At 51.4% G+C, this 27,876-nt stretch overlaps 1 protein-coding gene across 1 annotated transcript in view; it reads right to left on the bottom strand.

The window, feature by feature from the left end:
- The window catches only part of ADAMTS2 (ADAM metallopeptidase with thrombospondin type 1 motif 2), a 254,371-nt gene that overhangs the window by 88,842 nt on the left and 137,653 nt on the right, over window positions 1–27,876 (bottom strand). The window contains exon 4 of the mRNA XM_065917308.1: window positions 12,454–12,656. Within this exon, the coding sequence (XP_065773380.1) occupies window positions 12,454–12,656 (203 nt within the window). The remainder of the gene's footprint in view (window positions 1–12,453; window positions 12,657–27,876) is intronic.

Here is a 27,876-nt window from a genome sequence, read left to right as displayed (position 1 = left end):
GCTCGTCTCCTGCGGGCACCTCAGGACTGCGTTTCCTTTCAGTCTTTATTGGTTAGGGTGTGGGAGGTGCAAAGATGAAGAAACCAAGTTCAAGGCAAGGCAGGACCTTTGCCAGGTAGGTAAAAGCCAAGATTGGGATGCAACTGCTTCTGACTCCAAAGCTGGTCCCCATTCTAAGCCCTAACACGTGCGCCCAAGTGCACGGACACAGTGAGAGGCAAAGGAAACCATAAAGAGCCGGGGTTCAGCTCAAGGTGTTGTTGCTGTTGTTTTCCAGTGGCTCAGTCGTGTCCGAACCCTTGCAACCCCATGGACATCTGTCCTTCACCATCTCCTACAGTTTGCTCAAACTCATGTCCATTGAGTTAGTGATGCCATCCAACCATCTCATCCTCTGTCAGCTCAAGGTGGGCACTAAGCAAGTAGAAGATTTCTTTAGATCTAAGTGCAAATATTTCTTGAGCCCCAGGTAGTGGCTTTGCGGGCCGTATGGTCTTTGTCCCAACTACTCAGCTCCACAACTGTAGCACAAAAGTAGCCACAGACAATTCATAGATGAGTGGGCATGGTCATGTCCCAATAAAACTTTATTTTCAAAAACAGATGGGCTGAATTTGGCTCTTGGGCTCTAATTTTGGAAAGCCTGCTTTAGACTCTCCAGTTTATCCTGAGAAAAATCATGTGAATTTGCTTAAACCCAGTAATATGTCCAAGTTTCAGTTCAGTCGCTGAGTCGTGTCTGACTCTTTGCGACCCCACGGACTGCACCATGACAGGCTTCCCTGTCCATCACCAACTCCCGGAGCTGGCACAAACTCATGTCCATCGAGTCAGTGATGCCATCCAATCATCTCATCCTCTGTCATCCCCTTCTCCTCCCCCCTTCAATCTTTCCCAGCATCAGAGTCTTTTCCAATGAGTCATTTCTTCGCATCAAATGGCCAAAGTATTGTAACTTCAGTTTCAGCATCAGTCCTTCCAATGAATATTCAGGCTGATTTCCTTTAGGACTGACTGGTTGGATCTCCTTGCAGTCCAAGGGACTCTCAAGAGTCTTCTCCAACACCATAGTTCAAAAGTATCAATTCTTCAGAGCTCAGCTTTCTTTGTAGTCCAACTCTCATATCCATATATGACCACTGGAAAAACCATAGCTTTGACTAGATGGACCTTTGTTGGCAAAGTAATGTCTCTGCTTTTTAATATGCTGTCTAGGCTGGTCATAGCTTTTCTTGCAAGGAGTAAGCATCTTTTAATTTCATGGCTGCAGTCACCATCTGTAGTGATTTTGGAGCCCAAGAAACTAAAGTCTGTCAATGTTTCCATTATTTCCCCATCTACTTACCATGAGTGATGGGACCGGATGCCATGATCTTTGTTTTTTGAATGTTGAGTTTTAAGACAACTTTTTCACTCTCCTCTTTCATCAAGAGGCTCTTTAGTTCTTCTTCACTTTCTGCCATAAGTGTGGTGTCATCTGTGTATCTGAGGTTATTGATATTTCTCCCTGTAATCTTGATTCCAGCTTGTGCTTCATCCAGCCCAACATTTCTCATGATGTACTCTACATATAAGTTAAATAAGCAGGGTGACAGTATATAGACTTGACATACTCTTTTCCTGATTTGGAACCAGTCCGTTGTTCCATGTCCAGTTCTAACTGCTGCTTCTTGACCTGCACACAGATTTCTTAGGAGGCAGGTAAGGTGGTCTGGTATTCCCAACTCTTTAAGTATTTTCCACAGTTTGTTTTGATGCACACAGTCAAAGGCTTTGGCATAGTCAATAAAATAGAAGGGGATGTTTTTCTGGAACTCTCTTGCCTTTTTGATGATCCAAAGGATGTTGGCAATTTGATCTCTGGTTCCTCTGCCTTTTCTACATCCAGCTTGAACATCTGAAAGTTCACGGTTCACATATTGTTGAAGCCTGGCTTGGAGAATTTTGAGCATTACTTTGCAAGCATGTGAGATGAGTGCAATTGTGTGGTAGTTTGAACACTCTTTGGTCTTGCCTTTCTTTGGGATTGGAATGAAAAGTGACCTTTCCAAGTCCTGTGGCCACTGCTGAGTTTTCCAAATTTGCTGACATATTGAGTGCAGCACTTAAACAACACGATCCTCTAGGACTTGAAATAGCTCGACTGGAATTCCATCACCTCCACTAGCTTTGTTCATAGTGATGCTTCCTACGGCCCACTTGACTTCAGACTCCAGGGTGTCTGGCTCTAGGTGAGTGATCACACCATTGTGGTTTTCTGGTTCATGAAGCTCTTTTTTGTATAGTTCTTCTGTGTATTCTTGCCACTTCATCTCAATATCTTCTGCTTCTGTTAGGTCCATACCATTTCTGTCCTTTATTGTGCCCGTCTTTGCATGAAATGTTCCCTTAGTATCTCTCATTTTCTTGAGGAGATCTCTAGTCTTTCCCATTGTTTTCCTGTTTCTTTTCATTGATCACTGAGGAAGGCTTTCTTATCTCTCCTTGCTATTCTTTGGAACTCTGCATTCAAATGGGTATATCTTTCCTTTTCTCCTCTGCCTTTAGCTTCTCTTCTTTTCTCAGCTATTTGTAAGGCCTCCTCAGACAACCATTTTGCCTTTTTGCATTTCTTTTTCTTGGGGATGGTCTTGCTCCCTGTCTCCTGTACAGTGTCATGAAACTCCATCCATAGTTCATTAGGCACTCTGTTTACCAGACCTAACCCCTTGAATCTATTTGTCACTTCCACTGTATAATTGTAAGGGATTTTATTTAGGTCATACCTGAATGGTTTACTTTCATATAAATGGTTTACTTTCATGTAAATTACATATAAAATTGCATATAAAATTGATGTTTTAAAAACTTTTGCCATTCAAAACAAGTGGCACTTTCCAGAAAGACACCTCATGACATGTCCTGGCCTCATGACACCAGCCTCCAGAGGATGACTGGCCACCTCCCTGCTACAAGGAGGCCAGCTGGACCAGCAGCTCGGTCAGGCAGCGCTAGGTCACTATGGAGCCTGAGCCCAGGCAACCAACAAGGCCTTTCCTTTGCTTTGTCAAGGAGGAGTAGTTAAATGCTATAAGCCACATAGGAAGCACTGATCTTGAGCCCAAGATTTTATACTTTTTGAAGTCTTGGCACAAATAGGTTTTACTTTTAAAAGTACACATGTAAACATGTGTGTAGGTAGGTTAGTCACTCAATCATGTCCAACTCTGCAACCTGAAGGATTGTAGCCTGCCAAGCCCCTCAGTCCATGGGATTCTCCAGGCAAGAATACTGGGGTGGGTTGCCATTCCCTTCTCTAGGGGATCTTCTCAACCCAGCATCGAACCAAGGTCTCCCACATTGCAGGCAGATTCTCTATCATCTGAACCAATAGGGAAGCCTATATGTAAACATTGCCTGCAGTGCAGGAGACCCCAGTTCGATTCCTGACTCTGGAAGCTCCCCTGGAGAAGGGATAGGCTACCACTTCAGTATTCTTGGGTTTCTCTGGTGGCTCAACTGGTAAGGAATCCACCTGCAATCCGGGAGACCTGGGTTCAATCCCTGGGCTGGGAAGATTCCCTGGAGGAGGGCATGGCAACCCACTCCAGTATTCTGGCCTGGAGAATCCCCAAGGACAGAGGAGCCTGGCGGGCTGCAGTCCATGGGGTCAGAAAGAGTCAGACACGACTGAGTGACTAAGCATAGCATAAAGCATATGTAAACATACTACTCTGATGATGGCTCTTCGGTTTTCTCCGAACGCATTCCTTCCTAGCCTCCCATTCAGCTGAGCCCGGAGAATAGCTGCTCTCCATGCCTGACAAGCTAACTGGAGGTGCTGCGAACATGGGGGGTGCGTCCCCACGTGGCTCCTTGGGATGCCCGGCTCACATGGCCACAGCACTGAGTGTGCAAGGAGAGACTAGCTCAGGGGCTGGCAGCGTAATCCACCCAACACCAGAGTCAGCTGCAGGTATGTTCAGGAGGGCTGACGGCCTCCCAGTCCAGGAGCACCAGACACAGCGGGGAGCACGAGGAAGACGGCTCAAACAGGACCCTTCCCAGCACAGAGGGGAGCCCAGGCCGAGGGAAGTGCCTTGTCCTCAGGGGTGGCCCTAGTGAAGGTCAGACGATGAGCCTCAGTTGAAAAGGAGCAGGAGCGGGTTGGTAGTGGGGGAGGCCGGCAGTGGAGACGCACGTCTCAGTAGGGACCACGGCGGGCCTGGCCGCGGTGTGGGGCGCGGGGCCTGGAGGAGCCAGCATGGCTGGAGGGACTGCACATCTGCTCACACTCCCAGCTCCACCCCCATCGCCTCCTCCTCTCTGAAACACATGGCCGAGGCTCTCCAGGAGCCTTCCCCAGGGGGTCCCAGCCTCCCTGGTCTGGAGACAGGGCTTCAGCCCATGTCTACCAGCAGTCTTGAGGCAATGCCTGTGAGAACTAAAAATCAGAGCAGGGGGCCCCAGAAGACAGCCTGGTCCCAGTGCTCAGAAGGCCCCCCTTCCCTCATCTGGGCAGAGAGTCGGGAGGAGCGGTAGACTGGAGCTGAGCCTCCAGATGAATCGAGGATGGGGATGGGCAGTAAGAACAGGTCTCGAGGCGGGAAGCACAGGCTCGGGTTCCCAGCCTCAGGGGTGAGAGACCAGCGTCCATGCTCGGAAGGGCTCTGCACTTGGGCTTACTGCTCTGTGCTTAGCATCTTGAAACTCATCATTTTATCCTTAAATTCGTGTTTTGTGAGATCTGCTCAGACAGAGAGGCCCTCAGATGTGGCCCCACCTCCCAGGACAGGCTCCTGGCTGCCTGCTCCACACTCAGGGACCGCTGCAAGGGGTACACAGGTGCAGGGAGAACCAGGTGGACCCTGGTGCCTTGGGGCATCTCAGGGCAGGGCCTGGGTGGGGATGGAGGGCCCAGGTGGACGCTGGTGCCTTGGGGCATCTCAGGGCAGGGCCTGGGTGGGGATGGAGGGCCCATGGGGAAGAGAGGTGCCTGGTGTTCTTGCAGTTGTCAGGGGAGGGGCAGCTGCCAGGTCCCGGGGCACTGCTGCATCGCTGGCCAGGACCCAGGGCCCCGAGGGAGTGCTCTCTCCTGCACCCACTCCTGGGGGCCTCTATGTCTCCTCCCAACCTCCCTAAGTCTGGCTGAAGCTTTGTCTGAGCCTCTGCCCAGCCTGCAGTACCCTCTGGGCAAAAGCCACAAATACAAATCTTAATTTTGGTGATTCCCCATTCTAGTGAAATGTTCTAATATCTGCATTTAAAACAGGCTCTGTACAATATAAAGATGAATGGCAAAATTCATGATTATAATGAAAAATCCTAATTTTTCTCCACTTAGAGTGACGATAAACAGAAAATTTAAAAATCTGGACAGGCTGGGAGACTGTGAGAGAAAGTAAAAGGCCTTAGTATTAATATACGCACCTTTTATGACACTTTTTCCTACTCTTTGAATAGAGAACCATACTTCAAGTATGCACTTGGTCCAGCAAGTTTTGTACCCAGTAGACATTCTGGGTGTGGGGCCGCCACAGCTGAATATACAGCAGGAACAGTTAGGTGGTCAGTGAGAGCCAGGGTCTGGGAAATGATGCTGCTGACAACAGGCCATGGGAGTCACTGCTGAGTGCAACCAGAACGAAACTCCAGAAGTCTAACTTCTGGGGAGGGCATGAAACGCCAAAGAGAGTCCCCAAGAGGAAAAACCAGGGAGGAAAAGATCTCAGGACATGACTTCAAACAAAAATGTAAGCCACTGACAAGCCACCCCCAACCAAAATAAAGGCAAACAACAAAACTGGGGGAAATATTTCCCACACATACATCAGAGAAAAAGTTAACCTATTTTAACAGTTCTTCAAATTAACACAAAAGAAACCCAAATCCTGGTGGAATAAAGAAAATGAAGAGACCAATCATACAAATATAGATGATGACTATTTTAAAACATATGTGTATATATTTTAAATGGAACCTCATTACCATCAAATATCTACAACTTACAACAAAAGTATATCCTTGTTGTAGCTACCAGATTGCCACAGCTAAGAAAGATCTGGTGGTGTGAGCAGGTGAAGAGATGGGCATTTACTCAATGGAACATGAATAACTGAAACCATAACAGAACATCCTGACATATGTAGCTTTAAAATGCACGTACCTGCTGACCAGGGATTACACTTTTAGAAACTTAGTTTAAGGAAATAGTGAAGGATAAGCACTCAGCTATAACATTCATTACTATTAGTGGCCGAACTGATATCTAAAAGGGAAATAAATCCTGCTACGTGAGTAATATAAATGATTGATCATACAAAAGATATGCTATATTTACAAGGAGCAATGTTATGCCATCATTAGAGTGAGGTTCAGTGCAGTTCAGCTGCTCAGTCATGGCCGAGTCTTTACGACCCCATGGACTGCACCACAACAGGCTTCCCTGTCCATCACCAACTCCTGGAGTTTGCTCAAACTCATGTCCATCAAGTCAGTGATGCCATTCAACTGTCTCATACTCTGTCATCCCCTTCTCCTCCCACCTTCAATCTTTCTCAGCATTAGAGTCTTTCCCAATGAGTCAGTTCTTCACATCAGGTGGCCAAAGTATTGGAGTTTCAGCTTCAGCATCAGTCCTTCCAATGAATATTCAGGACTGATTTCCTTTGGGATGGACTGGTTGGATCTCCTTGTAGTCCAAGGGACTCTCAAGAGTCCTCTCCAACACCACAGTTCAAAAGCATCAATTCTTTGGTGCTCAGCTTTTTTTATGGTTCAACTCTCACATCCATACATGACTACTGGAAAAACCATAGCTTTGACTAGACGGACCTTTGTTGGCAAAGTAACGTCTCTGTTTTTTAATAAAATAAAATGAGGTACTCATTTAATACAATAAAATGAGGTACCAATAAAATAAGGTACTAGGCAATAATTGGTAGGAGAAAGCATTCACAACTTATAGGAATATATTCTAATTTTCCATCATAAATAGTATAACAGACATGTTAAATAGCATATTTTAATAAACAATGTTACTTTTCTAGATGTGAGGAGGAAAAGAAGGAAACTAGAACTCACAAGAAGTGCTTGAATGGGTTGGTGGGAGGGTTCTGAACACCATGATACCCTTTCTAAATCCAGGTGGCTCTCTTGAAGGACTCAGCAAATATTTCCAACCCTCCTCACACTCCAGAGATTCTGAGATTTAAAGAGGGATGGATTCATTCCCTTTTTCCTACCAAAAAAAGAGTATAAAATGTCTTGCCCATTAATTTGGAAGGAAGTGACACCTCGCACAATTTCCTACTGCCCTGATAGTCACATTCAAGTCCCTCTACTGACCCTTCCTTGGCTCCAGTTCCCCCTCTTACCTGGGCCCCTGCTTCCCACACTGGCCCCACTTCACTTCCGACATACAGCTGAAGCCCAATAAACACGTGTTGATCATACTGTATGGACAGGAGCTGTGTGGGCTCCAACAGAAGAGGCTGTGCTGCAGTTACAGAGAATCTACCACATCTCAGCAGCTTAACAGGGTAAAGGCTGGGGTGCGCTTTCCTGCACACATCAAGGCTTTATGCAGCCCCACTGTGTAGCTGTAGCTACTGGGATGTGTGGCTTCCAAGGTCCCTGTGGCAGAAAGAGAGGGAGGAAAGGGACAGAGCAGCTCTCAGCTGCCTTAGCCAAGAGGCAACCTTTGTCATTTCCACATGGGCTGTCAGATAAAACTAGCCCCACAACCCCAAGTGAGGTGCAAGGGAGGCTGGGAAACAGAAGGGAGGGAGCACGTGAATACTCGATGAACCTGGAATGTCTGCATCACAGCAGGACCCGTGTCCCAGCCCAGGCTGAGCCACAAAGAGGCCCCAGAGGGAGTCCTGCAAGCGGAGTGACTGAGCGATGAGGGACGCCACGCTGGCTCAGCGCTGCCGGGGCTGAGCCACACCGACCCCCGGCCCCGCTCGGCCTTGCTGCTCCTCGGAGCCCACAGTTTCCGGGTTCTCGCCACCAGACCCCTGCCAGACCCTCCTCCCAGAGCCTCTACGACCTTCCTCAGGGAACAGGCTGTCTGCCCGGGGCGAGCCCCAAGCCTGGGGGGCTGGGAACACACTGCCCTGGTCCCGGCCGTTCTCACTCTGGGCCAGCCTCCTGTCCCCCACAGCGCGACTCTGGCTCCAAGCGCGGGGGAGCCTCCCGATGGTCTGTGCACCTACAGAAGAAGGAGACCTTCCCTGGCCGGGCCTTGGAGGGCCCGTGGGGCTCTGGCTGCAGATCCCGGTGGGCCAGCACCTACCGGGTCTGAAGTCCCCCACTCCCACCACTGCCCATGGCATTCCTGAGTGCCACGTGCTGGTCACGTTCAGAGGCAGGGCACAGCAGGCAGAAGGTGGAATGGTGCCTCCCAAGGACTGGAGAGAGGGGTGCTGGGGAGTTACTGCTTAGCAGGTACAGAGGGGCAGTTCTGCAAGATGAAGCGAGTTCTGCAGATGGCTGGTAGTGCTGCCCGGCTGCACAATAAGGTGAGTATACTTAATGCAACGCAGGACCCAAGCAGGGTCCCTCATCCCCCTCGACCACCCTGCTCTCTTACAGTGGGAGCTCAGCTGGAGGCTCAGACACCTCCCACTGCGGTGTCTCCCTGAGCCCGGAGGGTCCGCCAGGCCCTCTGCCTCTGCAGGACCGACCACTGAGCCTGGACAAGCACCACCTGCTGAATGCAAGCGGGGAAACAAGACGGCCCAGTTCCTCTTTCTCAGCTCCTCCGACTCATCTCCTATAATCCCTTTTCTGTTATATTAAAATTTGTCTCAACAGTAGAATTTTTATACTTCTCATGCTTTTCAAGAAACTAACCAAACCATCCCTTTACCCAAAACTGCAGTTCAGTTGGATCATGGGGGTGTAAATGAATAAACTGAAGTTAACTGGTGAAACCAAGACACAGTTCTAGACCTCCTCCTAGCAGTTCACGGGCACAAGGTATGTGCGGCAGAGGGGGCTTCCACCCCAGGGAAAAGGCAGATTTGCTCCACAAGCCTCAGGCAGACACTCCAACTTCAGGGTCCTTGTCAGACTTGTTAAGGATAATTCTAAACCTGCTATCACTAAACTATTAATAAATATTGTCACTATCACAATAAAAACCACATTTATTTAGAGGCTGAAAAGCAGGTTCATCTTCATTTATTTAATTTAATCCTCATTGACAATTCAAGATAAAAATGACTGTCCATTTTAAAGATGAGAAAACCAAGGTTTAGAAGGTTGAAGCCCATTCTCAGAGACATAGCTGGTAGTGGCAGGGCCAGGAGTAATCCAGATACAAAATAATCAGAAACATATATCTGGATTCTCCCCCTCATTCCTGGCACAAACCTTCTAAAATCCTGGTAATTTCCTGAATGGTAGGGGTGAGAGGAGCACCTTATGCTATTTATAATGAGCCCCTTTCAACCTTACCTGAGCTCATGTTAACGAAGATATTCTTGGTGGGCCCTTAGATTGTTCAGGATTCGGGCTGGTAGCCAGAGGAACCAGCTGTATGATTTGATTTGGAACTTTCAGCCCCATCCCCAACTTTCAGGGGAGAGAGAAGAGCTGGAGATTGAGGTCAATCACCCCTGGGCTTCCCTAGTGGCTCAATCAGTAAAGAATCTTCCTGCAATGCAGGATTCCCAGGTTTAATCTCTGGGTTGGAAAGAAAAGACGCCCTGAAGAAGAGAAGGGCAACCCATTCCAGTATTCTTGCCTGGTAAATCCCATGGACAGAGAATTCTGGTGGGCTACAGCCCATGGGATCTCAAGAGTCGGACGTGAGTTAACGACTAAACTACCACCACCATCCATGGCCAGTGATTCCCACCAATCACGCCTACAAAACAAAATTGCCATTAAATTCTCAACAATGGAGTTTGGCGTGCTTCTCGGCTGGTGAGCACATCGAGGTGCTGGGAGGGCAGTGCATCCAGAAGGGCCTTGGAAGCTCCACGCACCTCCCCCATGCGTTCCTCCATTGGCTCTTCCTCGGTTTTCCTCAGCTGTGTGCTTTATAATAACCAGTGATAGTGAGTAAAGTGGTTCCCTGAATATTCTCGCAAATTATTGAACCTGAGGAGCTGGTGGTGGGTTGGTCAGAAGTACAGCTGACAGCGTGTACTTCTGGGGCTTGAGATAAGCGTTTAAAGCGGGGCTGTCTCATGAGACTGAACTCTTACCTTCTGGGGTCTACGCTAATTCTGGTCGTAGGTGTCACGAGTGTTGGCATGAGTAGAGGAAACGAGTGGTTTTCCTTTACCAGGATTCAGGACTCTTATTCCACCCCAGTGCTTTTGGCCACTGAGTTGGAGAGCGGTATAATTCTTGAGGAAAAGCATGTATTTTGAAGGCAGACAAGATTTAATATTCTACCAATTTTATAGAGTTAGTGTGAAGATTTCCAAAGATATGCATGATAAGTGACTAGTACAAGCCTGCCACACAGAATCACACATTAAGATCTCAATATTTGGGGCTTTCCTGGCAGTCAAACAGTTAAAACTCTCCCTTCCAATGCAGTGGGGTGGGCAGGTTCAATCTCTGGTCTGGGAACTAAGATCCCACAGGTCTCTCAGCCAAAAAACCAGAACATAAACAACAGAAGCAATATTGTAACAAATTCAATAAAGAGTTTTTAAAAAAAGAGCTCAATGTTTGTAGCCATCATGGTTTTATTATTATTACATTAAAGGTAATTTTCAAAAGTAAGTGAAGTGTGACAACATGCTCCAAAATAAAACAATATCTGCAAATGTAACAGATGTCAGCCAGCTTTGCAGATGAGGTGGCTGCATTCAGGAGTCAGCGACTTACTTAAGGCAGGAGGAGAGGAAGAGAGGCAGGCCGGCAGGCAGGCAGGGGCCTCCTGGTCCAGTGACCAGCTCACTCATATCTTCCCTCTTACTCCTGACCTATCTCTTCACTGGGACTCTGGGAGCAGGGTCTTGTCCAAGGGCCAGCTGAGTTCCCAGGGGCTCACTACGGCCCAGGAAGCAGAGCAGAGCAGAGCCGACAGGCTGGGGCACACAGCCCTGCTGCTTTAGGACTCCCCATCCCCCTGCAAGCCCAGGCTTCCTTCCACAAACCCACTCCTCCCACGACACGCAGGCCCACTGCATCTCCCTCCAACCCCTCCTATTCTCCCAGCAGGGCTCAACGGAGGCACCAGGCAGTGAGGGGCAGGACCTTTGCACCACTCAGGGCAGGCAGGACTGCACTCTGCAAGGTCAGAATTCTGTACCTTCTGGGGTGGGAGGGGCTGGAATGAGGGGAGGCCAATGGCTTAACCTGTCAGGAGAGCGATGGGGCAGGTGCGCTGGGATGCCATAGAGGGCTTGGGTGATACAGTCACTCAGTTAAGAAGCCCAGCCTCCAGGGAGACACGGATACTCTCTTCAATCTTTATTTCTTCTGATTACCTCAAGGAGAAACCTCGGATGGGTGTTATTCTCTATCCTCCTCTCTGACACACACTAATCTCCTTTCTGCAGAACAGAAAGCAGAACTGTCTAGCTGGGGCTGAAATTGTTGTTCAGTCACTCGGTTGTGTCCGACTCTTTGCAACCCCATGGACTGCGGCACGCCAGGCTCCCCTGACCTTTACCATCTCCCCGAGTCTTCTCAAACTCAGGTCCATTGAGTTGGTGATGCCATCCAACCATTTCATCCTCTGTCATCCCCTTATCACCTTGCATTTTAGTTTTAGATTGCCTTTACAATAAACTGGGCTTCCCTGGTACCTCAGCTGATAAAGAATCCACCTGCAATGCAGGAGACCCTGGTGATTCCTGAGTCAGGAAGATCTGCTAGAGAAGGGATAGGTTACCCACTCCAGTATTCTTTGGCTTCCCTGGTGGCTCAGCTGGTAAAGAATTTGCCTGCAATGTGGGAGACCTTGATTGGATCCCTGGGCTGGATCCCTTGGCTGGGAAGATCCCCTGGAGAAGGGAACGGCTACCCACTCCTGGCCTGGAGAATTCCATGGACTACATAGTCCATGGTGCCGCAAAGAGTAGGACAGGACTGAGGGACTTTCAGTTTACAATAAAGTGAGGCTGTCTTTGTAAATAATTTTAAACTTTTAAAAAACCAGTTGATTTATAGGAAAACACATGACCTACACAATGCGGGTGTTATGAAAAATTAAGAAAACTAGTACACAGATGATGAGTGTCTAGAAAATGGCCTTAGCATGTAAATGGCTTTGCCAAGTCAGAATCCCCACCAACAATTGCAGATGAGAAGTCAGGCTAAACAAGGTCGACGGGAGAGTCACCTCTTCTCACCTGTAGACACAGAGCCTCCCTGTGACCATTTCACTCACGCCCAGCTCCAGCAGGAAACCGTGGCAAGCAGAGGTGCCCTGGCCCACCTACGTCCCCAGCCTCCCAGCCCCACCCCAGAGCCCTCCCCCGCCACGCCACCCCCACTCACGATGTTCATGAGGGTAAGCAGGTACTTCTGCACATGCTCCTTCCCGTGGAACTGGACCACAGAGTCGTCCACCCCCAGCAGGACCTCGATGTTGTAGTCATCGTCGGCAGCATGCCTGCGTACCCTCCGCCTGGAGCTGTTGACTCGCTCCTCCAGAACACCCAGAGTACGGCTGAGGCTGTCCAGGCTGTCTGGGGAGACCCCTGGAAGGAGAGAGGACACAGCCTGTAGCAGCAGTTCAGGCTCAACAAGGCCACTGCAGGCAGAAAAAACCCACTCAGGTGCAACTCAGCCCCTGCAAATGCCAGTGTGGCCATCATCACAGCCCTGTGACCCAGGGCATTTCTGTGCCCATTTCACGGCAGAGCAAACTGAGGTTCAGACAGCGCAGTTGTGATGGGCATGTCAGCTCAGACCCAGAAGCACGGAAACCCACAGCTCGGCCATCCCAGAGGCTGGGCCTGGCACCCAATGATGAACAGAAAAAACGGGAGCCTGCGTGGACAGAGCCAGCTCTTTTCACCCATTCACACACTCGCCCAGTGCCGAAGGGCTGGTCTCCCAGGTGTTACCAGCCCATTTATAACCGGCGAAATTGAGAGCCCAGGTGGCACGTGTTTCACATAGGCTTTCCAGACAGCTCCCCTCTGGGACTTCTGGCTCAGCCCCTGGCTGAAGCAAAGTCCCTCATCTCTCAGCCAGGTCCGCCCACTCCCTCCTGGGCTGGGACCAGCCCATGAGCACCCTTCCCCCGCCCAGACCTGTGCCTGCCCCTGGTGCCAGGTGCTGAAGAGCCGAGAGGCTGCCTGACAGTCATGCAGAGCTCAGGATGAGCCCTCACATGGCAACGATTCCACAGTCTGCAGGCCAGGGCTCACTCCAGCCCCCACAGACCAACACGTGGCTCAGCGCAGGGCAGCCTGTCTGGGGACAGGGGCTGCATCCCATCAGGCCAGGGCCCCAGGATGTCACTGCATGTTCTGCAGAGCTGCAAGACCTTTCCACTTCCTTCTACTTTCCCACTGGGCCTGGAGCCCCCCCTGAACCAGAGACGCTGCCCCCACCTCTCAGGGTTGCAGCTGAGTTGCCTGGGCTGACCTTCAGCATTGCTGGCAGCCACAGACCACACTGCCCAGTAAGAACCAGTGCCAACGTCTCTGGAAGCCCCTCACACCCCTGCACGGATCTCTGTGTCCGCTCCAGGTCCCTGACCCCAGGGTCTTCCCCTCCTCGGCATTCCTGGTGAGGGGAGAAGCAGGTGTGTCTCAGAAACACTTGCCCTGGGAAGGACCTAAGACATCAGGTTATCATGACATCGCCACAGAGTCTTCCAGAACAATTCTTCTCACTTGTCCCCCAGGCTCTTGTCTACTGCCTCCTCTGGAGGTACAGCAAGGCAGCCTGTCGCCAAGGTCCTGCCCAACCAGCGGGCCCTCTGCAAATGTGTCCTTATCCGGCACTGACAACAGGCCTCTTTGGTGGGCATTATTGACTCCATTTTACAGACAGGAAGGCTGACAGAGCCCCCCCAACCAGGCAGAAACTCTCTTCTTTACACCTGCTGTCTGTTAGCTTTGGGGCACAAACCTGCCCCCTGGTCGCAGAGAGACCAAGAAGGAAAAGCGGAGGCGAAGGAGCAGGGGAAGGCGAAGGGCTCCATAGGGCAGATGAATAAGGTCGGGTTGGGCTGAGTGTCTGCTGCACTCCTGTACCTCCTGGGGCCCTTGTGTACACAGCCCTGCAGTCCCCCGTGTGCCCTCAATATGCACAGGCACACACTCACACACACACGGCAGGCACTGCCCAGGGCCGCTCCAGGGCCGGCGCCCGTGCAGAGCTAATCCTTCTGCTGGGCTGTCTGGAGATGATTCAGGGCCATCCTTGCTGCTCCCAGGGGAGACATCGGCTACTTAAACCTGACGGGGGGTGAGGAATCGCTGCTCTATTTTTACACATTTATTTCTTTGCATTTTCAACAAGCAGGGACAGTTCACCTTCAGAACCACCTTGGGAAGCAGAAAGATGATAATTTTCATTAAAAAAGAACTCTTCCTGGGGAAGAGGCTGGAGGTCACCCTCTGCCCCTGTCAAGCCAGGGTTCACTGACAGGTGGTCCCTGGGCAAAACCAGACCACGGAGGTCCTGTTAGGGCTGTGTGTTTTTTTAAATACCGCATATGGTCAACAGTATTTCAAGTTTTGAGAGTTCATGTTAAAAATCTAGAATGGCCAGCCTGGCTAACAAATTAGGAAACGGAGCCACTATAGAGGAGATGGGGGTTTCACGCTGAGCTGTGGAGTAATGGCCACACCTGGGTCCCCAGGCCTCCTGGCCCGCTCCCTCACTGCCCACCTAACCTCTGAAGGCCTCAGCATGGGCCCCAGACCCTGAACTGTGAAGCCACTGTGCAGGAACGTTGCTGGACATTCTCTGAGGAGGGCTCGGGGCTACCATGAGGTCAGGCTGGCTGGGGTACATCTTGTAGTTGCTTCTGTTGAGCAAACTCTATTTTAACTAAACTGTATGTTACAAGTCCATAAAGACAGCAGTGTTTCCTAAGAATGCACTAGAAGCATTAATTTCACCACAGGCATAATGATTGTTATCATTATTATCTCAATCATGATAATTGTGGAGGGTGACTTGGACATTATGTCCTAGAACCTCCCCCAAGACCCAGCCCCTGTAGAGATGCACTTGAATCCAAAGGAAATGGCAGACGAAGGGAGGAAAACAGGGCCCCCCAAGCAATTCAAAGGTGGCAGCCCCGCCCTACAGTCCCTGGGAGCCCCAGTCCTGCTCAGCCCTAGCAGGACACAGGGAGCCGCCCCCAGACCCAGGGCCACGTGAGCGCTGATGGGATTCGGCAGCCAGGCTGACGCTCCACCTTCTCATTCTTGAATGTCTCCCAGCTTCCCTACAGTGGGCCCAACCCTAAAAGCTAGGCCACGTGGAGATCCCAGCCGTGCCCTCGTGCCTGGGTCCTAGCAGGCCTGCCCCTCAGGTTGAGAGTCCCACTCATGTCCTCAGTGGGCTGTTCTTGATTACTTGCAACCACGCCCAGCCTCAGGGCCTGTCTGCCTGCACAGGGCTGCCTGTCCAGTCTATAGGCCTCAGCTCCTCTCGGTCCCCCTCCCGCCTTCCCCTGCAGCTCCTGCATGCTCGTAAGGGGCCAAGCCTCAGTGACCCAGAGCGTACCCAGCCCTGTGCCTGACCCCTCAATTCCGGCCCGGCCTGAACACTGAGCAGTCAGCACTGCCCATCTCCTGCAGAGGATGGAGGGCAATCTGTCACCTCTGGGCACAGACTCCCACACGGGGAGAAGTCACCAGTCCTGCTGGGGGCTGATCCATGGTAGACGGGAGCAGACTGGACCCCAGCAGGCCGAGGCTCCCCTGCGTGGGGGTGTCTGTGGCAGGACCCTGTCTTTTCAATGGGCAACCACGGGCTTTTAGTCTCTGGCATTCCCCATGCTGGGGGCACCCTTCTAGTTAGCTCACATCTCGGGCAAAGGATGATACAACAGGAAGCCTCCAAGAGCGCTCCCTCATTTGAGCGTCTCTACAGCGGGCAGACAAAATTCCGCAAAGAATCAATAACAGTCTGTCCGACAGGACAGAATAAGGGGAAGCAGAACTGCATCCATGAAACCCTGAAGTGCCTGCCCTCCAGGGGAATACGCGGGTCACAGCAGCCAAGCTCACGCACAGCGCCTGGATCACAGGACCCTGCCCGGCCCCTGCTGCCCCTGCAGCCTGGTACGGTGGGGCGTGTGCACAGCCAGTCAGAGTGACAAACCTCCGCTGCTGTCCAGCCATCCAATCCCCGGCAAGTAGGAGGCTCCTCACCATCCTCATCACTGTCTCATTTTAGCATCAAGCAGCATCAGGAAGATAGAGTGGTGCAGACAAGTTGCACCACAGAGGGGCCGGGACCCAGCCCAGGCCACGGCATCCGAAGCTGTTGATGAGCCCCAGAGTAGCCTGTGTATCTCACCAGCGGCAAGAGATGGTGCGGGGAAACCGAAATTGGGAGAAACAAGCAAGCGTGTTTAGTCCAGAGAAGAGCAATCCCAGGGACCTGAGTCTATAAACGCCATGCAGCAGGTGTGGGCTCAAGGGCGCCTGGATGCTGGCTGTCCCTGTGGAAATCCCATGCCCAGGCCTTCGCCGCACTGGTCTCTCCTGGGATGCCCTTTCTGCTGCTGCTGCTCCTGCCCAAATTGAGCCTTCCTATCAGGTCCAGCAGAAGCATCCCTAAAGGTCCACTGGGAACACAGCTCAGAGGCCTCTGCCTCCCGCACTGGACGTGGTCCCCATCTGCCTCCCCCAAGGACATACCTACAATGGGAGGAGGGCAGGAGCCTTGAGAAGCTGCTGCCCAGTGATGGGGAAGACTGCTGTCCCTTCTCCAGGAAACGATCTTCCTCTCATGCCTCACTGGACCTACTCCCTCTCATCCTCCAGCTGTCAGATGAAATGTCCCCTCCTCAAGGGGACTTGCCTTGTTTCATCGTAAATTAAAATAGGCTCTCTCTTCCCCCCAGTGTCTCTTTGACAGCATCCTGTTTTCCTCCTTCATGGAATGTACCACTATTTGCAGCTTGAATCTCATTTATGAATTTGCTTGGGCATCACCTGTCCACTCCACTTGAAGGAGGGCCCCTCGGAAGACAGGGGTCAAGTGTCTTGTATACCTTTGTACCCCACAGATACACACAGGTACCCAGGTACCACACAGCAGGTCTGGGAGGGGCAGGAGCCGCCACAGAGATACAATGGGAGGAAGCGCAGAGCCAGCAGTGGGGAGGCGGGGGGAGGGGTGCCTCTGGGAGTTGGGCAGAAGGAGGGCAGGCACAGCGGGGCCAGGAAGCCCAGGCTTGGGATGTGGGGAGCAGGCAGCAAGAGCAAAAGTAAGGCAACCAGCAAAGGAGCACGCACTGGCACAAGATCCTGCTGTAAATTACTTACACAAGGTGTAACTAAACAAAATTGCCCAGAAGCTAAAACAAACGGGGCGAAGAGAGAGGTACCATGTAATTGCCAACAAAACAGAACCAGGTATAATGATATTTACAAGATAAAATATAATCTGACATTAAAGGTACAAACTGATCAACAGTTCATTGAAAAGATATAAAAGATATGAAATCTCACTCACCTAACAGAGCTTCAACCTGATACAGTAGAAATAGGCAAAGCCACAGTTCTATGTGCATTTTAATATATTTACTCCAGAAAACAACAGATGAATTAGGTAAAACTTTAGGCAGGATCTGAATTACTGTGCGTGCTCAGTCATCTTTGGCTCTTTGTGACTCCATCAACCGTAGCCCTCCAGGCTATCCATGGGATTTTCCTGGCAAGAATACTGAAGTGGGTTGCCATGCCCTCCTCTTAGGGGATCTTCCCAACCCAGGAGTCAAACTTGCATCTCTTGTTTCCTGTATTGCAAGCAGATTCTTTACCACTAATCCAACAGGGAAGCCCTGAATTACGTAGAAGATCTGAATTACTGAAACAACCTAATGTTTAGGCCCAGCAACCAGAGAATGTGTCCTGTTCAAGCACAAGTTCCAGATTTCACTTACATTAGGACAAAAGGGAAACTCAAAAATCATGCCCACAGCTGCTATCATAGAGAAAAGTCAAAGAAAACAAGAAGGAAGGCCCCCAAACCCTAAACACCAGGAATTACAAACACAGTTCTAATAAGCCTAGACTAAATAGAGAACATACATTCTAATTGCAAGCTCAAGTAGAAAACTTAAAGAAAGCTTAGAAAAAATGAAAAAAAAAAGCAGTCAAAGAAAAGCTCAGAAGACTTTATAGAAGAGTTTTACCAAACCTACAAGAAATAGTTAATTCTCATCCTCCATAGAATCAGTATGCAAACATCAATACCTTTCTTGTACATAACAGAAATCAGCTAGGAAACAGAATGGGAAAAGAGGCTTATCGACTATAAGAATAAACCCCGCAAAATATCTAGGTATAAACAAAAATAAGGAATGTAGAAAGATCACACAAAGAGTAATACAATATAGTCAAAACTGTCCCCAAACGCATAAGGCAACCTCAGTAATTGGAAACCCAATGACACCATCCTGGACTGCAAGCTGATTCTCTCCCAAATTAATCTATAAATTTAACACAATCTCCATTTTAAAAAAAAACTTAAAATCTAACAATATAGTTCCAAAGTTCAACTGGAAGACTACATGTGAGAGATTAGCCGGAAAAAGTATTAAAAAGGAATAATAACAAGGAGATATTTACCTTTCAAAATTTCAGAACACATTACAAAATAACGTTAATTAGATCACAGTGGTATGAGCGTTATGAAAGACAGATCGTGGAAGTGAATACAAAGTCTAAACACAAATCTAAGCATAGAAGGAACCTTAGGTAAAAATGGTATATTAAACACACACATCCAATTGTGCCCCTCCTTGGAACCCCATTATAACTTTAGCAAAGGGATGATTTTTTTCTTTTTCTTAAATCACAAGCAAACAAGGACAGAGGGAGCAGGAGAGGAAAAAAATAACAGAACTGTTGTAGGCTGGAAAGCAGATGGCCACATGGCAATGGACTTAGTATATCTGAGAAGCTGGCCAGACGCTTCCAGTTTGCATTGCAGAATCCTCCAAAGGCACCAAGTACCTCTGGAAGTGGGACGATGAGTGGATTGAAATAAAGACTAGTTGATGGCTAATGCCAAATCCCTTTCTCACACCCTGCATCCTAGTAACAGCCCAGTAACTAACACTGCATTGGTCTGGAAGCTCATTCTCTCTCAAGAAGATCTCTGGGCTGCAGGCACCAGGTGTAGTTGAGAGCATAAGTACCATGCTAAAAATGAGGATGAAACAAATGCTGGGACACCAGCCTACTTCCACAATCCACTCCCAGAACGCTGGTGGTCAAGCCTTTATCCCTCAGGCAGGAAGCTGGAAGGAGGCTTCTCTAGGGAATATGACCAAAGGCCAAAAGGCAATATTGCTGTCCATGGCTCCCCTACTTCCTGCATCAAGCTCACAGTCACCTCTTTTCTTGCCCAGGCTTACACGAGCAGCCAGCCAAGGATCTCCAGCTCTCCAGGCTAAGCCCAGACTCCACAGATGGAGAGCAAGAAAAACCACAGCAATCAAAATGAGGAGAATGGAGGAAGCAGCGACTACCTAGGAAGGTGGGGAAACCTATTATTAGTGACCCCCGAGAGCTAGGAGGAAATACTGTCTCCACTGAGCAAGAGCAAAACGAGAACAATCAACAGGATTCTTTGGAATTGAGAACTTCTCAGCAGAAATAAATTCAGTGAAACGATTATGAAGACAAAGTTGAGGATCTCCCAGAGAGTAAAGCAGTAAGACCAAAAGGCTTGAACCATCATGAAAAAAAGATAAGAAAATTGGAGGACCCAATCAAAGATGTATCATCCATATACTAGAAGCTCCATAAAGAAAGGAGAAAACAGAGAGGAAATAACTAATGAAATTATTCAAGAAAATTCCTACAACTAAAAGGTGCTCCCAGACTGAAAGGGCCCAGCTAGCACCCAACACGGTAGATGAAAACACCCCAGCACCATGGCGCATCATCATGAAATTTCAGAACACCAGTATGGTTCTACAGACTTTCACAGAGAATAGGAGAGGGTCAAGAGGAAGCAGTTACAGAAGAAATCAAAAGAACCGGAAGCAGAATGGCTTTAGACTTCCCCAAACCAGCAGTAGCTCAATTGGTAAAGAATCCACCTGCAATGCAGGAGACCGGTTCTATTCCTGGGTCAGAAACATGTGCTGGAGAAGGGATAGGCCACCCACTCCAGCATCTGGCCTGGAGAATTCCATGGACTGTATGGTCCACGGGGTCGCAGAGTCGGACACTACTGAGGGACTTTCACTTTCAAACAAGCATTAGATGCAGGAAAACAAGTGGAGAAGATAACTGGCCCACAGATGACCCCCCCTGCGCAGGTGGTGCCCAGGACCCTGGGCCTGGCCCACCGCCTCTGCAGGAGTCTGCACCAGTTGCAGAAGGAGAGCTGGGCTGGCCTCTGACCCCGGTCTATTCCATAAGTGCCATCCTCCCCTTCTTCACACATGGTAGTTCCTGCGCTGCAGGGAGGTAGTAGAGATTTGAGCTTCAGGGGCTCCTGAACACTGGGGCAGAAAGACTGATTGGTTCTCACCCACACAGGGACCTCCACCCACGTGCTTGTCCAGCAGAGGCCAGGGGTGTGAAAGCTGCTCATGAGCAACAGGCAGTCCGGGGGGAACCCGGAAGGCGCAGGAGAGTTCACATGGGAGTTCACATGAGAGTTCACAGCCTGCCTAATGAAGGCATCATAAGAAAGCATTTAGCGGAACTTCCTTCCAGCACCTTTATGACTTCATTTTCGTCATCCCAGGTCACCAATTAAACTGGAACTGGTTTCTGCTTAGGTGCGAAGCCACGATTTGATTTTTGCCTCCTTTATCTAAACAATTGTCCCAATATCATTTAAAATATATATATATATCTCCACAACCAGCTTTCTCTCCTTTCTCCTTGCAATGAGCAACCATTCTAAGATAATCAAAGGGCATCGTCTCGTTTGTGTGTATTTTTGCAAAATCAATGCTGTTCTTTGACTGTGTTTGTTTTTAATTGACAAATGGTGCTGCGTTGTGGCTCATCCTGTTTCTGCGCTCACCACTTCAAGATCTGTCTGTCTATGTGAATGTCAAACTTCAAGCCTGTGTGGAATGCAGCTGCCAGATTTGCCCCTCTCGTCCACTGATGACACCCAGGTTTCTGCCAACTCCCCCAGCCTACCCAGCAACGTTGCCATGAACAGCTTTCAGTTTCCTCCTGAGAGACCTGTGTGACTGTGACCGTCTGCGTGCCTAGTCCAGGGGAGGGGAAAAGAGCCCCCAGGGCAAGGGGCAGATCAAGGAGGGGACTGGGATGTCCTAAGGACACCCTAAGTGTTTACGATATAGACTCAAGAGTGAAACTACTGAGTTAAAGGCTCTTATAATCATCAAGTAAGGATTGCCAGATTTCCAGTATGTCCACACCTGTTCCACTTCTACCACTTACCAGATCACCCAGTTTTGAATTGCTGCCCTGTCGTCTACTAATTTTATTTACTGTTTTATTATTTGATCAGCTATTTAAAAATATATATATATATGTATAAATGAATATCAAAGGTGATTAATATTACAACAAAAGGCAAGTGCACACCGACCATGCAAGCAGTCTCCTGGAGGAGTTGAGTGGAGCAGCCTGGGTCATGGTTGGTCTGGCTTCCGTTTCTCTGGGAAGTGACAAGGCTCTTTGGACTCACAAACAAGGTCACAAGTGAGTCTTGAGAAACACAGGCCTCTCCGTGGACTGAGGTGTTGACCAGGTACTGGACATGCTCCAGAATTCCAGCCCAGCTCTCCTTCTGCAACCAGTGCAGGCCCCGCGGAGGCAACGGGCCAGGCCCAGACTCCTGAGCACCAGCAGCCTGCAGCACGCTGGTGCCACCAGCCAGGAGAGGTCATCTGGGGGAGAGTCATCCTCTCCGTTTGCTAACGACTGCGAAACAAGCCCTCTGTGACTGCAAATTCCCCTAAAGATGATCATTAAGATAAAATATGTTTACACAGAAGCATAATTAGGACACAGCAAAAGCCCTGTTTGGAAGCTGGCAGGTTCTCCGGAGGCTCTGCGAACAGAAAGAGGCTCAGCCCCACAGGGGCCATCAGCAGGGAGCCCCACTGGTGAGCTTTATTAAAAGCAGCTCGTTAGGGTTATTTCATCCTAGCCCTTTGTAACTTTATCACCAAGTCAGAATTCATTTTTGCGACTCTGGCAGACACAGCCGGACCGGTGTCACTTTTATGACTCGAGGTGGAGGGGAGGAGAGGTGGGGCAGGGGGACTCATCCACCAGAATCACATCTGTAACAGCCGCCCCGAGTCTGAGACAAGAGCTGGGAGACACATGAATGCCTGGAGTCCAGAACTGCCTACCCTTCTAGCACTCTCATGGGGGTGGGGCGGGAGCTCATGAGAATGGGGAAGGCCCTGCCCCTGGAGCCTGCTCTCCCAGAGCCGGGGCAATGGTGGTCTTCGTGGTAGACACGAGCCACCTGGCCTCCCAGCACCCCCGCCCCGCTGGAGGTGAACAGAGCCAGCCACAGCTGTGCTGCGTGGCAACCCAGCCTTTCCCCGGGAGCTGCTCGCTGGTTTTTCTTTGGTGACCCACCACGCTCTCCCAGCCCTCAAGGGGAGTCAATGCTGCTGAATCCTCAGGTCTGGGAGCAGCTACCTGGCCCAGGCAGGCCAATGAACCCCGTGCCAAGCATTCATCAGGGTCTCTGGGAAGACGTGTCCTCCTTTCTCTCTGCTGGGGGTGCCGCGGTGGACAAAGTCGGCCAGCGGCTGCTGGGCACCACCTCCTTCCAGGAGAAGCAGAGCTGGGAGAGGAAGGGAACAGGTCACGCCCTTTAGGTCCTAATTTCAGCCATGCCTGAAGCTGATATACCCCTGGATTCTCCAGCTCTTTGAGTCGATTCATTTGGATTTCTGTCTTGAAACCACAAGAGTCCTAACATGTCCCCCCCAACACACACACACACACACACACACACACACACACACACACACTGGCCTAAGCTAGACACCATCTTCTGGTTTCATAACCAGAGCAGCATCGGGCTGTTGGCATCACATGGTGCTGCTCTGCTGGACCTCCTATTTTTAGAGAGACCCCAGGGTAGCTGGGGTAGAGGAAGTCCACTGTGGATTTAAGGTACGTGGCCGAGAGAAAGGGGCCGGGCTCTGGCTCAGACCCCCACAGACGCTTGGAAGGATCTCAGGCCTTGGAAGTAAGGGTGCCTGCATAAGTGTCAAGGCCACTGCGAGACGAGGCCCAAACCCGTGGGCCACCCAGGGTGGCGGGGAGCCCCTCGCAGCAGGACCTGGGGTCTGCTCTGTGGCCCCCACACGGGAAGCCCCAACACCCCGGGCCTGCTCTGCACCCCCACACCGGCTGAACGGCCTCGGCTCCTCTGCACCCGCTTGCTCCCCGGGCGCCCTGCTCCAGGTGGCTTCTGAAGCCCATCCAGGCCCAGGAACACAGCGGCTTCTTCGGGAAGCAGGCCCCTGGGGCCCAGGGGCTGACGGCCCTGCCCCAGGGAGGGCCTGCACAGGGTCAAGGCAGGCAGGTCCCTAAGGCCGGCCTCAGCCCCCAGGGCACCAAACAGCCTCTCCGCTGGGGTCAGCTGAGGGGAGGGAAGCTAGCCCTGAGTTACCTCCACACTGCCGCTCCCCAGCACTCAGCAGCCAGATGGCGGGATACAATGGAGAGGCTGGCAGATCGCTTAATGAAAATATTTACTGTGAACTTCAGAACAAAACACAGACACCCACAGGTCCCAACAGAAGGGAGGATTCCCTGGAATCTCGCTGTGAATGTAGAGGAAGTGAGAGGCTGGAAAGTGGGGTGCTGACGGCCAACGTCAAGGGACCACGGTCCTCACAGTCTCCACCCTGGCACAGCCTGTCCAAATGTGTCACTAACAGGGAAATCCCTGCTGACAGCTCCATATGCGTTCCAGATCCTAGAGTTGGACATCCAGCTCTCCAGAAGGCCCTCAGGCATCCACACGCAGAATTCCAGGACCGAATGCCTCCTCCCCCACCATCCCACCTCTTCAGGTGCACTGCCCACCAGGGGCTATGGCACCTGCAGACACCAGGCCCCCACTAGGAACAGGGCCTGCTTTTCCCCACCCACAGAGTCAGTTCCATCCTCATCCCAAGGGTCTCTGAATTTGCCACCACTCCCATCCCTCTGTGATTGCCCTAGCTCATGCTAGGAGCCAGCCATTCAGTCTTTGGAGCCTCCAAATCCAAGTTCAAGGCATTTCTCTCCAGCTGCCAACCTGTTTCTCCTCTTGGGCCTTTCATCTTTTCAGATGTGGAGCCCCATGTCTTGCAGGGTGGTGGCCCCAGTGCTCTGAGAGGGGCCTGGTGCCAACAGATGCTGCGGGCGCAGGAGGTGGCACAGCCCTGCTCCAGGCCCTCTCGAGCCAGGCCGTGATGGTTGATGCAGGAACTCCCAGCCACCTGTCCAAGCCCCCACCCTCAAGGCTGGGGGATGAGCCTCCTGGCTGCACCCGGAGCCTGGCACACAGAGGGCGAGGACAAAGGGCTCCTCCTCGCTGATGCTGTGACTCAGGATGGCAATGCAGGAAGGACCACGTCCTAGCACCAAGCCAGCTTCCTAGGATGGAGAAGAGAATTCTCCAGACAGCCCCATCAGCAGCATGACGGGGAAATAACAAAGAAGGTGACACGGGGGCTTTGTGGACACCTATATTCACTCTTCACAGCAGCCCCACGGAGCAGGGCTTGACTCCCTCCTGTGCGGATAGGGGGACAAGCCCAGGGAAGTCATGCTCCAGCGACCATCTCATGGAGCAAAGGGAGCAGGTAAGGTGTCTGACTCAGGATCCAGCCCACTGCACCTGAGCCCTGGACAGTGCCCCTCAGAGCCAGCTACACTGGGGCTGGTAGACAAGAGGCAACCGAAAGGGCTGGGGGGCCCTCACCAAGCTGGAGACCCCGTCCCAGAGCAACACACACCGTGACCCTGTTCAAAGACTCACACTCCACCTCACCACATCCACTCAAAGCCCTGAGGGGTGGGACTCCAACAAGGACCCAGACAGGCAGGATGGCATTCCCGTGCAAGCAAAAAATAGCCTTAGTGGCTCAGCACCCCTTCCCATCTCATTCTCTGTATGGCTGTTCTGCTCTGAACTGGAGCTTTCAGATGCTCTCGATCAGAGTGCGTGCTGGATGGCAGCAGGGAGGCGGTGAGGGCCCATATTCTGGGCCGTCACGCTCAGTGGTGCCCTGCACAGCTCTGGGGGAAGGGGCGCCCTTCCAGTGGAGGGACTCCACCCGTAAGTGCAGGCTGGAGGGGAGCCCAAGCACTGTGGGGACTTTAAATGCTTTAAACCCTCCAGGAGGACTTTCCTGCTGGTCCAGGGATTAAGAATGCAGCTGCCAATGCAGGGGACATGGGTTCAATCCCTGGTCCAGGAAGATACCACATGTGGAGGGGCAACTAAGCCCGTGTGCCACAGCTCCTGAGCCCCCATTCTGGAGCCCACGAGCCACAACTACTGAAACCCGCTCACCCCAGAGCCTGTGCTCAGCAACAAGAGAAGCTGCAGCAATGAGGTCTTTGCACATGGCAACGAGAGAGTAACTCCCACTCAGAGAAGAGCCTGCACACAGCAATGGAGACCCAGCACGACAAAAAATAAAGAAATTAAAAAATTAAAAAAAAAACACCTTTCTGGGGGCTTCCCTGGAAGTCCAGTGGTTAAGACTCTGCACTTCTATTGCAGGGGGCACAGGTTTGATCTCTGCTCAGGGAACTAAGATCCCACATGCTGCACGACCCAAAAAAACCAAAACCAGCCAAACAAAAATGTCCCATGGACTGAGCAGGAAAACAGACAGAAAGATTCTGAAGATCCCAGGCTGGGCGAGGCTGAGGGAGCAGGGACTTCTGACTGGAGAGGTGACCTGCTGCCTGATGTTCCTCACGTCCGCCCCGTCCTGCAGGAGCGGGCACCGTGGGTCAGCCCAGAGAAGTGCTCCGCACAGGGCTCATGTGCATCCTCTCTTGAACACTGCTGACCCAGGGATAGGGAGCCCTGAACCCCCAGATTCCCAGCAAGTCCCAGGGACACATCAGCCCTCCCCCCTAGGCAGGCTCAGCCCTCCCCCCTAGGCAGGCTCAGCCTTCCTTTCTGGACTTTTTCCATCCAACACCAGCAAGAGACCCAGCTCTGCCACGGATAAATCCCAGGTTGCAGACTGAGAGGCCCCCAGTTCAGCCCACCGTGGACCCCCGCCAAAGCAGAAATGGTTTGCCTGCAGAAACTGGCTTTTCCTCTGCTGCCTTCCTGTGTGAGCTCAGTGGGTTCAGAAGCCTGCAGGGCTGGGGGAAAACTGATTAGTATGGATGATCCGACATGTCCCCCTCCCTTGGTGCTCCTTGCCTCGAAAGGCCACGTCCTGCGGTCACCAAGGGATGCCCTAGAGACCTGGGGCTGCTGCACTTCCACTGTGGCCAGGAAGGGACACGCCCTGGGCTCCCCACATAGCACCGAGCCTCCTGACAGACAATGGTGTTGACGGGGCTTAATTTGATCAGCCTCATCTGAAGAAGGGAGGAAATGAGAAATCAGAGCAAGTGCTGAACGCTGTAAATTCAATCTGTGACGCAGCCTCACAGGGGCCTTTCCTAACAGACTGGGGTGCGGAGGCGGAGGCTGTACTCCAGGCCTGAGTCCCACGCCCACCGAGAGCTGCCCTTCCTGCAGAGAGGATGGCGTGGGGCCAACTCACCAAGGCCCTGCCTACCCGGGCCACCCCAAGGGCTCCCAGGACAGGCCAGTGGCCTGGGGGGAGGAGACTGCAAGAATCATCACAAACTTGAACACGTTTGGGGTTTCCTTTCCTGGTTTAAAAGCAGATATGACCCCACCAGGGTCTGTGCAAATCGGCCCCTGAACCACAGTGCCCTGGCCTAGCCCCAGCGGGCACCCCACCAGCCTGGCACACAGACACCACAGGGGCCACTGGCGCCTGCTTCTCCTATCTCCTGCAGCGCCAAGCAGCGCAGGGAAGGCCAAATACGACCCTGCCCCAGCCCACCTGCCAGTCTCCGTTTGCTGGCTTCTCCCACCCTTGAAGCTCGCACACACTGCTCCCTGAGGCAGAAACACCGCGAGCGCCAGACCTAGCTGCCACTGTCTGCCTGGCAAATCCTGCTCCTCCTTGCAGGTCCAGCCCCAACTTCCTCCCGTTTGGGAAGTTTCTGACTGGCTGCCCTTCCCCATGCCATCCCCCCGGCCCCCCAAATCTGTGTTTTCATTCTTTCCCTGGTTCCTTCACTCCTCTAGTGTTTCAGTCCCAGGGATCTGCCAGACCCCTTTCATCTGAAGAATCGTCCCCATGACAGCCCTCTGGGGCTACATCACCTTCACAGACTTGCTGACTGCTCTCACTTGCTCCTTGACACACATTGGCAGGTGTGCACACAAGCTCACACACTCACAATCACGTGCTTACCACCCATTCACACACACACACACATTCACACATGCTCATATGCAACACACACACTCTGTGTGGAATTCCTGGAAGATTGGGCCCCCTTGGACCTCTCACGGGGCTTGGCAAAAACAAATCAAGAAGCCGGGGGCCAAACTCACCTGTTGGAATCATGGAAAACAACTGTATGATACATCTGAGAAACTGAGTCTGGGAGAGCCTGAGGGGCTGCAGGCGTGGGAGCAGCCACGGTGAGCACTTCCTTGGGAGGAGCAGTTGCGGGGAGTACCTTGGAGGGAGGT

The sequence above is a fragment of the Muntiacus reevesi genome, chromosome 1 (assembly GCF_963930625.1).
Source record: "Muntiacus reevesi chromosome 1, mMunRee1.1, whole genome shotgun sequence".
NCBI classification, from domain to species: Eukaryota; Metazoa; Chordata; class Mammalia; order Artiodactyla; family Cervidae; genus Muntiacus; species Muntiacus reevesi.
Note: the sequence above shows the minus strand (reverse complement) of the source record. Positions and strands in the feature narration are given on the sequence as shown.